The following is a 12631-nucleotide window of genomic DNA, read 5'->3' as shown; positions in this document are numbered from 1 at the left end:
AAGGAGGACTCACCTGGAGGTCAAGGTTGAGAGTCTGCTGCACTAGGCTATGATGAGCTTCTTCATACTGCAGCTCTGGAGTTGTATGGTTAACCCTGCTGCGTCAAGGCTAACCCTGTCCTAAAGCAGGGCTAGATAGCCACAGAGGCCAAAATCAGGGTTAGCCCACTTTTAGCTGTAAGACATTAGTTAGCCCTGGGGCCGTATTGCAATGTGAAAAAACATTACGGCCCATTATCGACCCTGCAAAGTCTGGGCTAATTCCGCTTCAGGGCAGAGCTGCCAAGTCCGGGTCGCTGAGCCAAATAGACCATGTCTATGCACCAGACAATCTGGAGTATTTACATGCCCAAACCGTTAAGTCCAATTCTACAAACCGGTTGTTCCAACTTGTTGGCTAAACAGGTCTTTAAACAGTGGCTGTAAAGTGTACCTAGCCAAGCTTTAAGAAAAATGGACTGATTGAAATTCAACAAGCGGTACTCAGGGCCCAGGAATTCAAAACATTGAATCCCTATTGATTGATTTTTATTAACAGATTGCAGAATGGGTATAGTACAGCTCAATACACACAATTGTTAAGGGGATGCAGACCAGAGAAAGACTTTTGTCTTGTTTACATCAGGGTCCCAATAATGAGTTGAAATTAATTAATACAAATCTGATCCAATCAGATAGGGATTATAAGTTTTGAACTCCTGGGCCCAGGGAACAGCGGGACAAGCCTGAAAACTCAAGTCATCAACAGAGACTTTTGCTTAACATTATTTGCAAGCACTGTGACACGTGTCCTACAACTTTCATTTTATAGTATAAAACAAAATAAATCTGAATTTCCTAAATTAAAATCCCAGCCAGCTATTGACAAAATATTTAACTATCACCTAGACAGCATGGTTGGAAAACATACAACTTACTAAGTACACAAAAGGAAATCCAGTTATCTACGACCAAGAACACAAATACATCCTTGGAAGAAATAAAGACATGATTTATATATTATAGTGATACTTTCCCTAAAGCATTTGTTGTGCTCGTTGTCACTCAAATAAAACTACATTTACAGCAAGTCACATTAACAAAATAGATATAAGCAGTGGAATTATCGAATACATTCATTGAAAATATAAATAAATATTCACAGCACTAATGATAAAAAATTTCTTTACAGCGTTTACGGCAAAATGTATCTTCTTCCTTGCCTTTAGAAAATAGATACATCATGATCTAACCACTAAACTAATGGTTAACTCAGCAATGCCTTATGAGAACACCCATATCAAAAGAAATGCTTGAAGCTCCCCATTCGCCTTATTCACTTTGCCGCCATATTGGTCACGATTGATGCAATGTGAGGTACAGGTGCAGAAGTGCCTGTTCACTTCCATATTAAAACTTAGCTATAAAAAAACCACACTTCCAAGAACCAAATGAGTTAAAACAACAGGCTGAATAACACTATTGGAATTACAAGCTGACGATTACCTGACTCGATGGTTTTCCATCACCATAGTTTGTGTTTGATATACATGGTACATATCATAGCGATCTACCAAAAAAAAGAGATGGCGGTGAGGTGAACAAGGCGGACAGACCACCTAAATGACTACATCACAATTGCCCTTCAACACATTGAGTGTCAGCAGGGGGCGCACTATTTATCGCTTGAATGCCAGCCTTTTGGGACCGATTTTCCAATATTTCATGATTTTCGTGGAGCTATTTCTATATTATGGCTATGTGTCTAATACGCCCGTCACTTATCAATGACTTGCTTGCAGTCAACATGTATTAAACGGATTGTTTTTTCATCTGTACATTTCCGTTTTATACCGTTTTGAAAAACTGACGTTTTTGGAAATCTCTAGAGGAAAAAAAAAAGATTCCGCAGGAATCGCCCTTTAGTGGAATACACACAACACGTTGTCATTTTCCGGCTGATTTATTAATCGTTTTCAAATAAACGCTAGATTATCGATAGTATATGTGTACTTATGCACGCTAGAGAAGCGGGCTGAAAAATCAATTATCTATGACCTGGTCAGCGCTAACGTGATATACACACATATAGGGGACACCTTGTGAAATATGTGAAAAAAAACATCCGATTACCCGAAGACTGGTAAAATAGATTCCTTACCTCAGATCAGATGTTCTGCAAAAATATTATTCCAATTCCTGATCGCCATTCCAAATATCGATCGAGTTTATTGATCCAACGTTATGTACTCGAAACACATATTCCACGCTGCTCTGAGGGTCCCCAATGAATGCAGTAGTCTCGGGTTACATTGCCTGAGAAGTAAAATGTGGAATCCGGGTTCCCCCCCCCCCCCCCCCCCCCCATGCATTTCCATTGAGTCCAATCCAGTGGGTGCAATACCATCCGGGAGACGATAGGGGGCGGTATTTGCCCTTTTCGAGCTCATAGCTATCCCAATGATAACGTGAGGCTGGATTGATGAAAAATGAATGGATATCGCTAATAAAAGCAATAATGATTAAATAACGAGATTTCTCATTGTTGGCACTCAATGTGTTAAACTGACCTATAGACCTGTTCGCTGTTTACAAACATACCATGTTCGAGCCAATCAGCAATACCAACTGAGTCATGTGACTAAGTTCCCCCGGACCTGCGCGAGCTGCTGCGCTAAAAGAATACGACGGAGCTATATGGAGAAACCATGGCACTCCCCCGACTAAAAGTAGTTTCAAACGAAAACGGCTGGATGTCATTTAGCCAAATCAGCATGGCTGCGAGTGTGAGCCTTTCACCTTTTACATATCTAGCTTCGGCATGAATTGATTGTTAGCTAGCATGGCTAACCAATGCAAATATATTGTAGTCTGCCCCGTTATTCTGACTAGGATTACGTTCCTTTCTGCCCCGGTGATGCACGCGCACACCGAGTCTGACGTATACGGCGAACAGGTCCATTTGTGCCAGCTCCAAATCGCCTCATCTATGTGAATTATCAACGGGATAAGAATGGGATTTCAAACTTTCACCCCCTCCGAGATTTGTGGAGGATCAGCCTTGACAAACTTTGGCATATTTTCTCTAGAGTAATCTTTCATTTATGACTGGATTTGACCTAATTTCCTGTTGGCAGCAGTTAATGTTAGTGACCGATGTAAAGTCACTAATGCTCTTTTGGCATTCACATTTTAGTTATTAGATTTACAGAAATGACTAAAATAAACCAAATGCTCAAATAGCTCAAAATCTCTCCAAATGGTAAAGAACGCAATCATCGATAACCGCTAATGCTATTCATTTTCAGAAAAGAGAATAGTTTTTTTGTATACCAATGTTCAATGTTCAGTATCACACCCAAAGTACCGGTAATGTAGTCACTTAGGTGGTGAATTATTTTCCCTTTCAACACATTTTTAAACAGAGGAGGGGGGGGGGGGGGGGGGGAGGGAGCGCAAGGAGTCAAATACAGATTCAACCCAAATCGGCAGGTTGTGCTTCATAACATCTGATCCGAGATCTGATGAGCCTTTTGTTTTCGACACTCAGTGATTCACAAGCCCATCTGCATGTCAGCAAAGTTGAAGAAGTTGTCCACATCTCGAGTAGATGTATTTTTGTTATCAGAGACGAAAACCTGCAACAAACAAACAAACAAACAGAGAAAACATGCTAAGCTTTGTAGGAATATGTAACCATCTTGTTACAGTAAAGATTGATGTCACAATTACCTTGGTCCCACTGAACACCTCACTGGCCATGTTCTTAGAGGCTTCCACCACTCCATCCCCATTCAACTCAAGGGCAATGACTGGGCCTTTGGTAAATAACACAACATTCATGTCAGAATCAAACAGATTAAGGCATATCAATGCTTTAATCATTAATTTCCATAATTTCCACATTTAGACACAGACACATACAGTACACACAGACAAAACTTGACAACATAAACATTCTAAATGGACCCAAGTTTATTTCCTGTTGCAGAGTTTGTATATCAGTAGCCACTGAAAATGTCTATACCTTTGGTAATCCACTCTACGAGTTCTTCTGCGTTGTTCTGGAACACTCTCTTCACATCTTCAGGTTTCATGGAGACTTCTTTGGTCTGGACCAACACGAAACCTTTCGCAGTAATCTACATTGGTTAAGGATAAGGATACAGATTAAGGCTACACAGATATAAAAAATGTGGCTCAGATACCAATTCTGATATTTGAGAGTTTAAGATTTTTGATAACCGATATCTGCCGAGATACCTTTTAAAAACTTTGTATGAAAATAGACATTTCTTGACAAATATTCCCAATTTATTAATTTACTACTACTATTACTACTTACTGCTTTAACAACAAATAAGACAATAATTGTGTCTTACACAAATAAATAACCTTGTGCTTAAAATGAGAACAATGTCAGATATCAACATATCAAGGCATGTTCCATCAGAACAAAAGCATTTTTGCAGAGAACAACATATCGGTAAAAGGCTAATATCAGCTGATCGATATATCCGTCTAGCCATAATACATATCATAAATCAAAAATCTCAATTTAAAAGCACAACAGGGATATAGCCATTTGTCCAAAATAGAAAGAATTACAGGACTTGCTGTAGTCAGTCACCACTACCTGGTTTTAATTCTTATGTGATAAGAGATAAATGCATAGTTTTACAGCAACCAAACATGACTGGGATGTTTCAATGGTGCAAGCAGCCTGCTTAGCAACGGATGCAGCATCCTACGTGTTTGCCAAAAAAAAAAAGGGGGGGGGGGGGTTGCTACACAGATGAACCAGAAATAGACTAATCTAAGCACACTCCTACGCAGAGAGTTGGACGACGTTCCACTGTCAAACACCTCTGCCCAAAGAGGGAGTAAACCTACGTATATTACTTTCCCTGAATATATTGAAAAAATTATTTATTATTGTTGTACCCCTATTTTTTTTGTCTCTTTTAAAAATAAGAACAGAATAAAAAGTTAAATAGTTTTAATTTGTGTGCACTGTGCAGGCTTGTTCATTCACTGTGTCCATGGAAACTAAACAACTTCCTTACACTGAAAAGATAGTCTGTTTACTTTTCTGATAACTACATCACTGCATAACATGCTTCATTTTTGGTTATTTATTTGTGATACTCTGTATACACCCAATTAAAAGTTATTGTGGCATTTTCTTTTCTCAAACTAATTTGGTCACAGATATCCGGATTTGGTACAGATTATGGCTCTCTTTGGCAGAGTTGTACCCTTCCTACTGACTTGTCGTACAGAACTTGTAAGTCGCTTTGGATAAAAGCGTCAGCTAAATTACCAAATGTAAATGTCTAGCAGGCTGTGACACACAGGCATAGAGGCAGCTATGAGTAGGAGTGTGTAATGTAAGTTCTGCATTTCAGAATGAGTCTTTTTGGGTGCGGTAACACAAGTCTACTTCACTTCAAGTGACCATGGTGTTTGTTTTGTTCTTGATTTATTGTGATGTTTCTTCTTGACTTGTTTAAAGAAGATGTGTCCGGCCCATGGGGACATTAACGTGTGTTGTCGGGCCTTACAAATAAATTTTATTTGACCTTCAATCATTTGTGATGCATCTCTTTTGATTTATAGACAACCAATATCAGATCATTCTGTTTGTTGTGCAATAAAATGCTTATTTTGCTGTATATTTGCCAAGTGTAAACTAATCCATCATCCTAAATGTCATCTTAAATTTGAGGAATTAGCCTATGATTTTGCGTAAATTATGAAAGACCAGGTAATTGTATGCTTATGAATTGTGAGTTGCTACAGCAATCCTGAAAAATGACCAAGTGAGGTTCAGCATCTTGTGTATTATGACTTGTGCAAGAATTTGTAATATTTATACTGGACAAGTGAAAAGGGGGACCGTGCTAGTAACCCAACAGGCCAGATTGTTTGTTACACAGAACGCGTGATCTCGCCAATCCAGCTGCGTCGCATGGTAACTTCACTGGTGCCACAACAACACCTTAAAATCGATACTCACACATTTACAAGTTTGTCGTACCTCTGGAAAAACATACATTACGAGTTACATGGACAATTGGGCATTGCCATTAGCACCGTTATCGACTAACTCTTTACAGCACTCTGCATTAGTGGCCATTTTACAGATAATAATCTATACTGATTTTCTCCTCAAGTTCCTAAAATGACTATAACTATATAATAGTACCAACTTTCAGGCCAAAAAACACCAAACAGATATGCATCGTCCTGAAACAACTTTCTTTGTTACCGTACCTATTGTACATATTGTATATGAATATGTTCAATATGGATGAATCCATGGACCGCGGAACCGGTAGGGCCAGTAGGGCTATGGCCCTACCAACTTTGGGGTGTATCAAACATTAATAACATTAACAGTCAAATGTATATCAGCAAATACATTTACGTTCTTAATGTATTGCACTTCTGCACGCTTCCCGGGTTAATTTCCACTATCTGTAAGCCTACGTAAAAAAAAACTTGAACTAGCCTATCACAAGCGACAAATTCTGTTTCCTAATGATTGATTGGCTATTGTGTCATGTGAGCACGCTGCACACAGAGGTATTCACTCATACTAACGTGCGGTGCATCCATTACAAATAGCGCTCTAGTAGTAGTCTAGCCTCTATCTATAGTATACGAGAGATAACATTGATTGAACGATGAAGCATCGAAAAATCAGATTTCTTCGGGTCAAACTCAAAGTTAACCACCACCGTCACTCCAGCGGCAACCAACTATGAGCTCTCTGAGTCTGAGGAACCAGCACCAGCAGTAGAAGAATTTCCAATTCCAGAATGTCCAATTCAAGCTAGCCCCTGTGCTGCTCCCGCCAACGTTAGCCTCGCCCTCACCCCAGCGGGACCAGCCACAAAGAGCATCCCCAAGTCAATGCACCTGCCGCGGCTGCTGCTACCGTTGCGAGCCTCGCAGACGTCCACTGTTCCAGTGAGTGCTGCAGGGATCTATCAAAGTCGAACCAACCAGACGACCCGCTGTTCTCGCAGGTACAAAACGGATACAGGGAGAAGGTACATGTTCTCGCCGTTGCCAGTGACTTCATCCAGCACAACGAGAGACGGAGGCACTTCTTTGGGAATTAAGACAGGGTGAGTGTTGACATATTTTAATCCTATGCAACTGGCTGGTCGACCACCGTGTCACATTACTTACGCTTTCTAATCATACTGGCTGGTTAAGTAATCCATTGCATATTAATATGATACTATTTGATTATGCAATTGGTTGACCGCCGTGTCACATTATTTACGCTTTCTAATCATACTTGTTAAGTAATACATATTATGATACTATTTGATTGTAACTAAATGTAGGCTATAATCAATAAACAAATGCGTTATGAGCATGTGGCTTGGTTTGGGCGGAGGGAGTAACGTCACATAATTGGCCCTACTCATTCAAAATGCGTTCCGCGGTCCATGGATGAATCTGTTCAAAGAGGCGGCAAGCCCCTCGACAAACCAGATTGTTATCTCTGAGACTCAATGAGAGCTGAAGTCGCTGTATACATTACACACAGGCTACTCTAAACTCCTGTTGAAAGATCTCTTTTTGTCTGGGAAGAGAGAGAGAAAAGAAAAATAAGAGTGAGCTAATACTTAATACACAGCTAGTCCACAGAGGAGGAGGAGACAGATACACTGTGGAATGAAAACAAAACCGGCTCAACTGACACTGCATGCATACCTTTCAGATAAGACAAAGAGAAAAGTCAAGTAGAGTTTCTGGAGTTCCACTGACTAGGTGTTTGTCTCAGCCGGTTATAATACAGCACACAAATACACTTCATGAAGTATTCCTAGTTGTGTCCAAAATACCCCCCCCCCCCCCCCCCAAACTGTAGGAGTCGCTGTTTACAACGACCTGGACCCACCCCGCCAGCTTCTCCCACCCTCTAATACTGCCAATTGTATTAGTGTGAACGGCCAGCCAAGCTGGTGACAACCCCGGAGCCCCCCCCCATATCTTACTATTTGGTTGATAAGCGGATACGGACCTCTAGCCTAGCTTAAAACTCCGGGAAAGGTGTTTTTGGCCAACAGCTAGGCTAGCGGTCCGTATCCATTTCCAATCGTTTGTGGCAGCTGAATTGTTTTCTACTGAACACAGAGAGGAAATTGGTATCAATCTTCTTGTTTGATTCTGGAGAACATGGTAAGTGCATTGTTGGCGTGTTCCTTTAAAGGTCCTGTGTCTTATAAATGGCCTTTTCCTGTGTTTAGCATTGTTTCCTAGCAATGGGGGTTTGTATCAATGGGGTCTGTGTGCTCCAATTCAGTTGAGACAATATCCTCCCCCAGTGAACTAAGCTATTCTGATTTGACTCGCTAGCTAGCAAGGAGCTGATCTGCAGTAATGTCCGCTCTATGGTTGTAGCGCAACCATTCGCTCAACAACAGAGAATGAGCGAGAGAGAGGGACAGGAGCTTCTCTCGGGGAAACACACGCATTTACACACAACCTCCCCGACCGCGCGTGGAGCTGAAGCTTCTCCACTCGCATAGGACTGTCAAAATATCATTACGCGCGCGCCCGTATTCCAATCCGTGCAATAATATTCACAGGGGTATATATTGTCATTTGGAACAAGTTACCAATGCATTGCCCTGTGGGATTATGCCCCCCCCCCCCCCCCCCCGCGGCTAAATTAATTAGTATCCCCCTCAATCTCTCTATATCTCTCTCTGTCTACCAGTGCAGACTGTGGGTGACGGTCATTCAAATCGCTTATGGGCGGAGCCCAGCTCAAAACAGCTTGAAATCTTGAAGTGGAAAAATGCTGCTTTAGAGTACTTGATTAGAAATACAAAACAATGAATTTTTTTGAAAAAAAACTTTACAGATGTGTTCCATAGACTCACAGGAATTGTGTAAAGTTGCCCAAATAGTGAAAGGAATAGCAAGACATGTCCCCTTTAAGCACTTTTCCAAAGTAGGTTTCAGCGTTTTATTTCAGGGCTTGTACAGACTGAAGAGTGGCCCCATTATTTTACATGAGTTTTGTGGCTAACTAGCCAAAGCTGCGGGTGTCCAGTATGAACAACAGCATGGATTGTGCTGAGAAAGGACTCTACTGATCGACACAATCATTGGTAAGTAGAAAATAGGACTAGGGCCCCAAAATTCTGAAAGTAGGCCTACAGTTTAAAGCACCGATACACATTTCTCTTTCCAAATACTGGCCGCTGCAATACATTTTATATCCCTAGTATCAATATGAAGTTTCTGGTAGGAATAAGAAAATATTATTCACCACAGTCAGCTCTTCTCTGGAAGTCCAGCCAAGGGCTGGAAATTGTAATATTTGCAACGAGTGAACATCTGTATGAAAGATGTAAAAGTATATAAATCTGAATCAGTAGTCATCCCTCTTCCTCCCTTTCCTCACCTCGTCAATCAGCTTGCGGGCGTTTGCGGTTGTGTAGTCTCCGGCGAAGAAAACAAAGAGACACGACTCCTCGCTGTCCTTACGCCTCCCTCCTTTTGTCAGAGGCACGATGCTACGCGTGGCGTCGGCGGATACCCGCACTGACTTGAAGTCGGACTCGGGGTCCGGGGCAGGAACGTGGTCCAGTACCGCTGCTGCCTCCGGCAACAAGCCCCAGTTGGTCTCCCCGGAGACCGGTGTGAAGTCGTGGATGTTGCTCCAGTTGTTGTTGAATATGCTGAGCCCGGCGTCCTTGAAGTGGAAGGCCAGCTCCGGGTAGAAGTACTGAAAGCAGCCAAACTTCATGCCTGTAGATGACTCGATGATGGGCTGAGTGGCACAGCATAGGAACACCTCCATCTTCTTGCAGTCCCGTGTGCGGAACTGCTGGCAGGCCACCACACACTTGATGTCCTTACAGTCTCGGAAGAACACACTGCCCTTCACGGGCCCCAAAAAAATGCGGCAATTGACACAGTCATCAATGGTTATGGTGGCGGAATGGTCAAACACGTAAATGTTGCAGTTCTCACAGTCTTGGATGATAAACTGCTGCCCATTCAGTTTGTCAGGCAAACGGCCCACTGTAGCATCTTTGAGACCCGACAGCATGTAATCCTTTGGATCAACCTGTGGACAAAATAATAATAATAATAATAAAAAAAACTATGACCACCAACATTCTATGTACATTATTTTCTATTTTTGGCTCTCTATGTATTCCTTTGGATGTGAAATGAAGAATTATCTGATGGAAACAACCATATCTTGAAATTGTGGTAGGAGCATTCTGATTTGCGGTTGGCCTAGTAAGTTGTATAGAATAATACCATTGTTTACAGGTTTGCAGGTCAAGGTGTGCTTGTTCACCACTTGGGAACTAGGCTTTTTGGATTCAACCAGAGTATGTTGGTTCAACTTCCTTATGGCAAATTGAGAAATGTACCAGTTTAAAACATGCCCCAGCTAGGCTTAGTCTAACAAGTGGTTAGTTAACACTACGTGTTGTTATGTGGCGACTTAAGCCGATAATGTGAGCTATATCCATGACCCCCACCCCCTCCTAATAGACAGTCTCCTCCCCACCGCATGTATATTTCTCTCCCACCCCCTCCAAATGTACAGTCTCCTCCCCACCGTATGTATATTTCTCTCCAACCCACCCACCCCCTCCTAATGTACAGTCCCCTCCCCATCATATGTATATACTCTGTCAGGATCTATGGGTAACAGTACTGTATATTTGAATATCGTATATGTCACAAATGTAACAGTACTAAATACCTGTATGTCCCTATGCCATAACATAAATGGCATGCATGTTGAGTATGTCATAAATGTCAATATGAATTGAAAATGGGGGACCCTGATGTAAACAAGACAAACGTCTTTATCTGGTCTGCATCCCCTTAACAAGTGTGTATTGAGCCGTACTGTATACCCACCTGTTAAATAAAGTTTTCATTCATTCACCATGACTATCTTGAGCGACAGGGCAGGAGTCGCTGTGGTTAAATGCGAATCAAGTGAATGTAATAATGTGTGAGCGTGGTTAACATTGCTAATCTGAGTGAGACTGCCCCCTAAAATTCTTGATTTTTTTTAACGTACATCCCAGTTTGACAAACAATGTTATCCACAAAAGAGCGGCACTGTAGTGTAAACTATAGAATCATCAGTCGCAGTCAACCAGTACCTGATAAAGGGTCGGACCCTTTATAGCTCAAGTGGTTGACGCGGCTGATGATGCTATAGTTTAACGTTACCGTCAACGTCAATTAGCAAGGTTATCTTACTGTTATGGAACATTACACTAGTTACGGTCATTAGTTAACGCACACACATTTAACATTCACTTTAGAAACCGTATCACCTTATTTTTGCATTTTAAAAAGTTTGTCTTTTGTACCTCATTGTTTGCATTTTGTAGTTAAAGTTTGTATATTTTGTATAGTGTTTGGACTTTATTCTCTTTGCTGTATGAATCACATTATCAGGGGCTCATACAGAACCAAGCATTTAACTGTAATGTACATTTACCTAAGTTACCTTACCTTATATGTGACAAATAAAACAACTTGAAACTTGAGTAACGTTGCAAAGAAAAGCAGGTGAACATCACTCGCACCTATTAGCGGTGTTTAACACCTAACGTTACCAGCTAAATTGGCTAACGTTAGCAGGCCAATAATAGCAACAGTGCAACGTTGGCACGCTAACCGGCGAGCTGACTCCAGCTTCCACTTGTGATCACTTTGACCATTTGATTATTGTATCTGCTGTTATTAATGAATCGGTACCTTTTCACGCTTATCCCAACTGTATAGCTTGGGTGCCTCGTCGCTGTTGTTGCCAAGGGGGACAGTGTTGCTCGTCGTAGTCGTTTCAACAGTCGTTGTTGTCGGAGTAGGCTCCTCTTTTTCAGGTGATTTTCTTCTGGATTTCTTTGAGAAGAAGCAGCCCATTTTCTCCCTATTAGTTGGAACACTTTACTCTTAAATTGGAGCTTGGACGAACACAAATCTTAAGAGTGGAACAACTTGCCAATTAAATCACATGATCTTCATCTCTCTTGTTTGTTTCGAGATATCGCGCACGCATAGTCGTAAATCCAAGCTTCCCGTTTCCCCACATTGAACAGACAGCAGCCAATCGATACATTGCGATTCGTTACAATGGCGAATCAGCGTAGTCAGCGGGGAAGAGGTGTGCAATGTGCATCCATTCAAGATGCGTTCATTGACCCGTCATGAACTGGAAAATATAGCCGTCGTCATGTGACCGTTTTTGTACACGGGGAGTCCTGCTAGAGAGCTTGTGTACTGTAAGTACTAGGGAATGCCAGGACTAATACAAATCAACAGTAGAACATTCAATAAAAAAAAATCACAATATGGTTTGATCCATTTTTAGGCGACATGGTTGATGTTTCATGGCATGTCACACTAAATCATATGGTTGTTTGCTATTTTTAAACAAAGAAATGTGAAATCGCAGGCACAACTCATGAACCCAAACGACCCCACATTTATTACATATTATTTACCACTTGGTCAGGCATTGTCGGTGGTAATCTCATAAATTAAAAACTAATTTACCAGTTCACTAGGAGTGCCTGAACGCACTATCATCTAGCGCGCTAGACGCACTTCTCTATGGGCGTTGCCTTTAGCTTCC

The 12631-nt window shown here is 41.5% G+C and overlaps 1 protein-coding gene across 1 annotated transcript; it reads right to left on the bottom strand.

The window, feature by feature from the left end:
• Positions 1-2330: 2330 nt before the first annotated feature.
• Positions 2331-12178, bottom strand: rp2 (RP2 activator of ARL3 GTPase). The gene is made up of 5 exons (XM_084307550.1): positions 11755-12178; positions 9416-10084; positions 4007-4121; positions 3712-3797; positions 2331-3617 (listed from the first exon to the last, which is right to left on the bottom strand). Exons 1-5 carry the CDS (start codon positions 11917-11919, stop codon positions 3534-3536), a joined length of 1119 nt encoding a protein of 372 aa, XP_084163676.1. The 5' UTR covers positions 11920-12178; the 3' UTR covers positions 2331-3533.
• Positions 12179-12631: the final 453 nt, after the last annotated feature.

This window comes from Notolepis coatsorum (genome assembly GCF_963971535.1).
Source record: "Notolepis coatsorum genome assembly, chromosome: 2".
NCBI lineage: Eukaryota > Metazoa > Chordata > Actinopteri > Aulopiformes > Paralepididae > Notolepis > Notolepis coatsorum.
Note: the sequence above shows the minus strand (reverse complement) of the source record. Positions and strands in the feature narration are given on the sequence as shown.

Coding starts and splice junctions, on each gene's coding strand:
- rp2 (XM_084307550.1), bottom strand. CDS start 11,919: ATGGGCTGCTTCTTCTCAAAGAAATCCAGAAGAAAATCACCTGAAAAA. Junction 4,122..9,415: donor CCCGCAAGCTGATTGACGAG/GTGAGGAAAGGG, acceptor TAACCAATGTAG/ATTACTGCGAAAGGTTTCGT. Junction 3,798..4,006: donor CGTAGAGTGGATTACCAAAG/GTATAGACATTT, acceptor TATTTACCAAAG/GCCCAGTCATTGCCCTTGAG.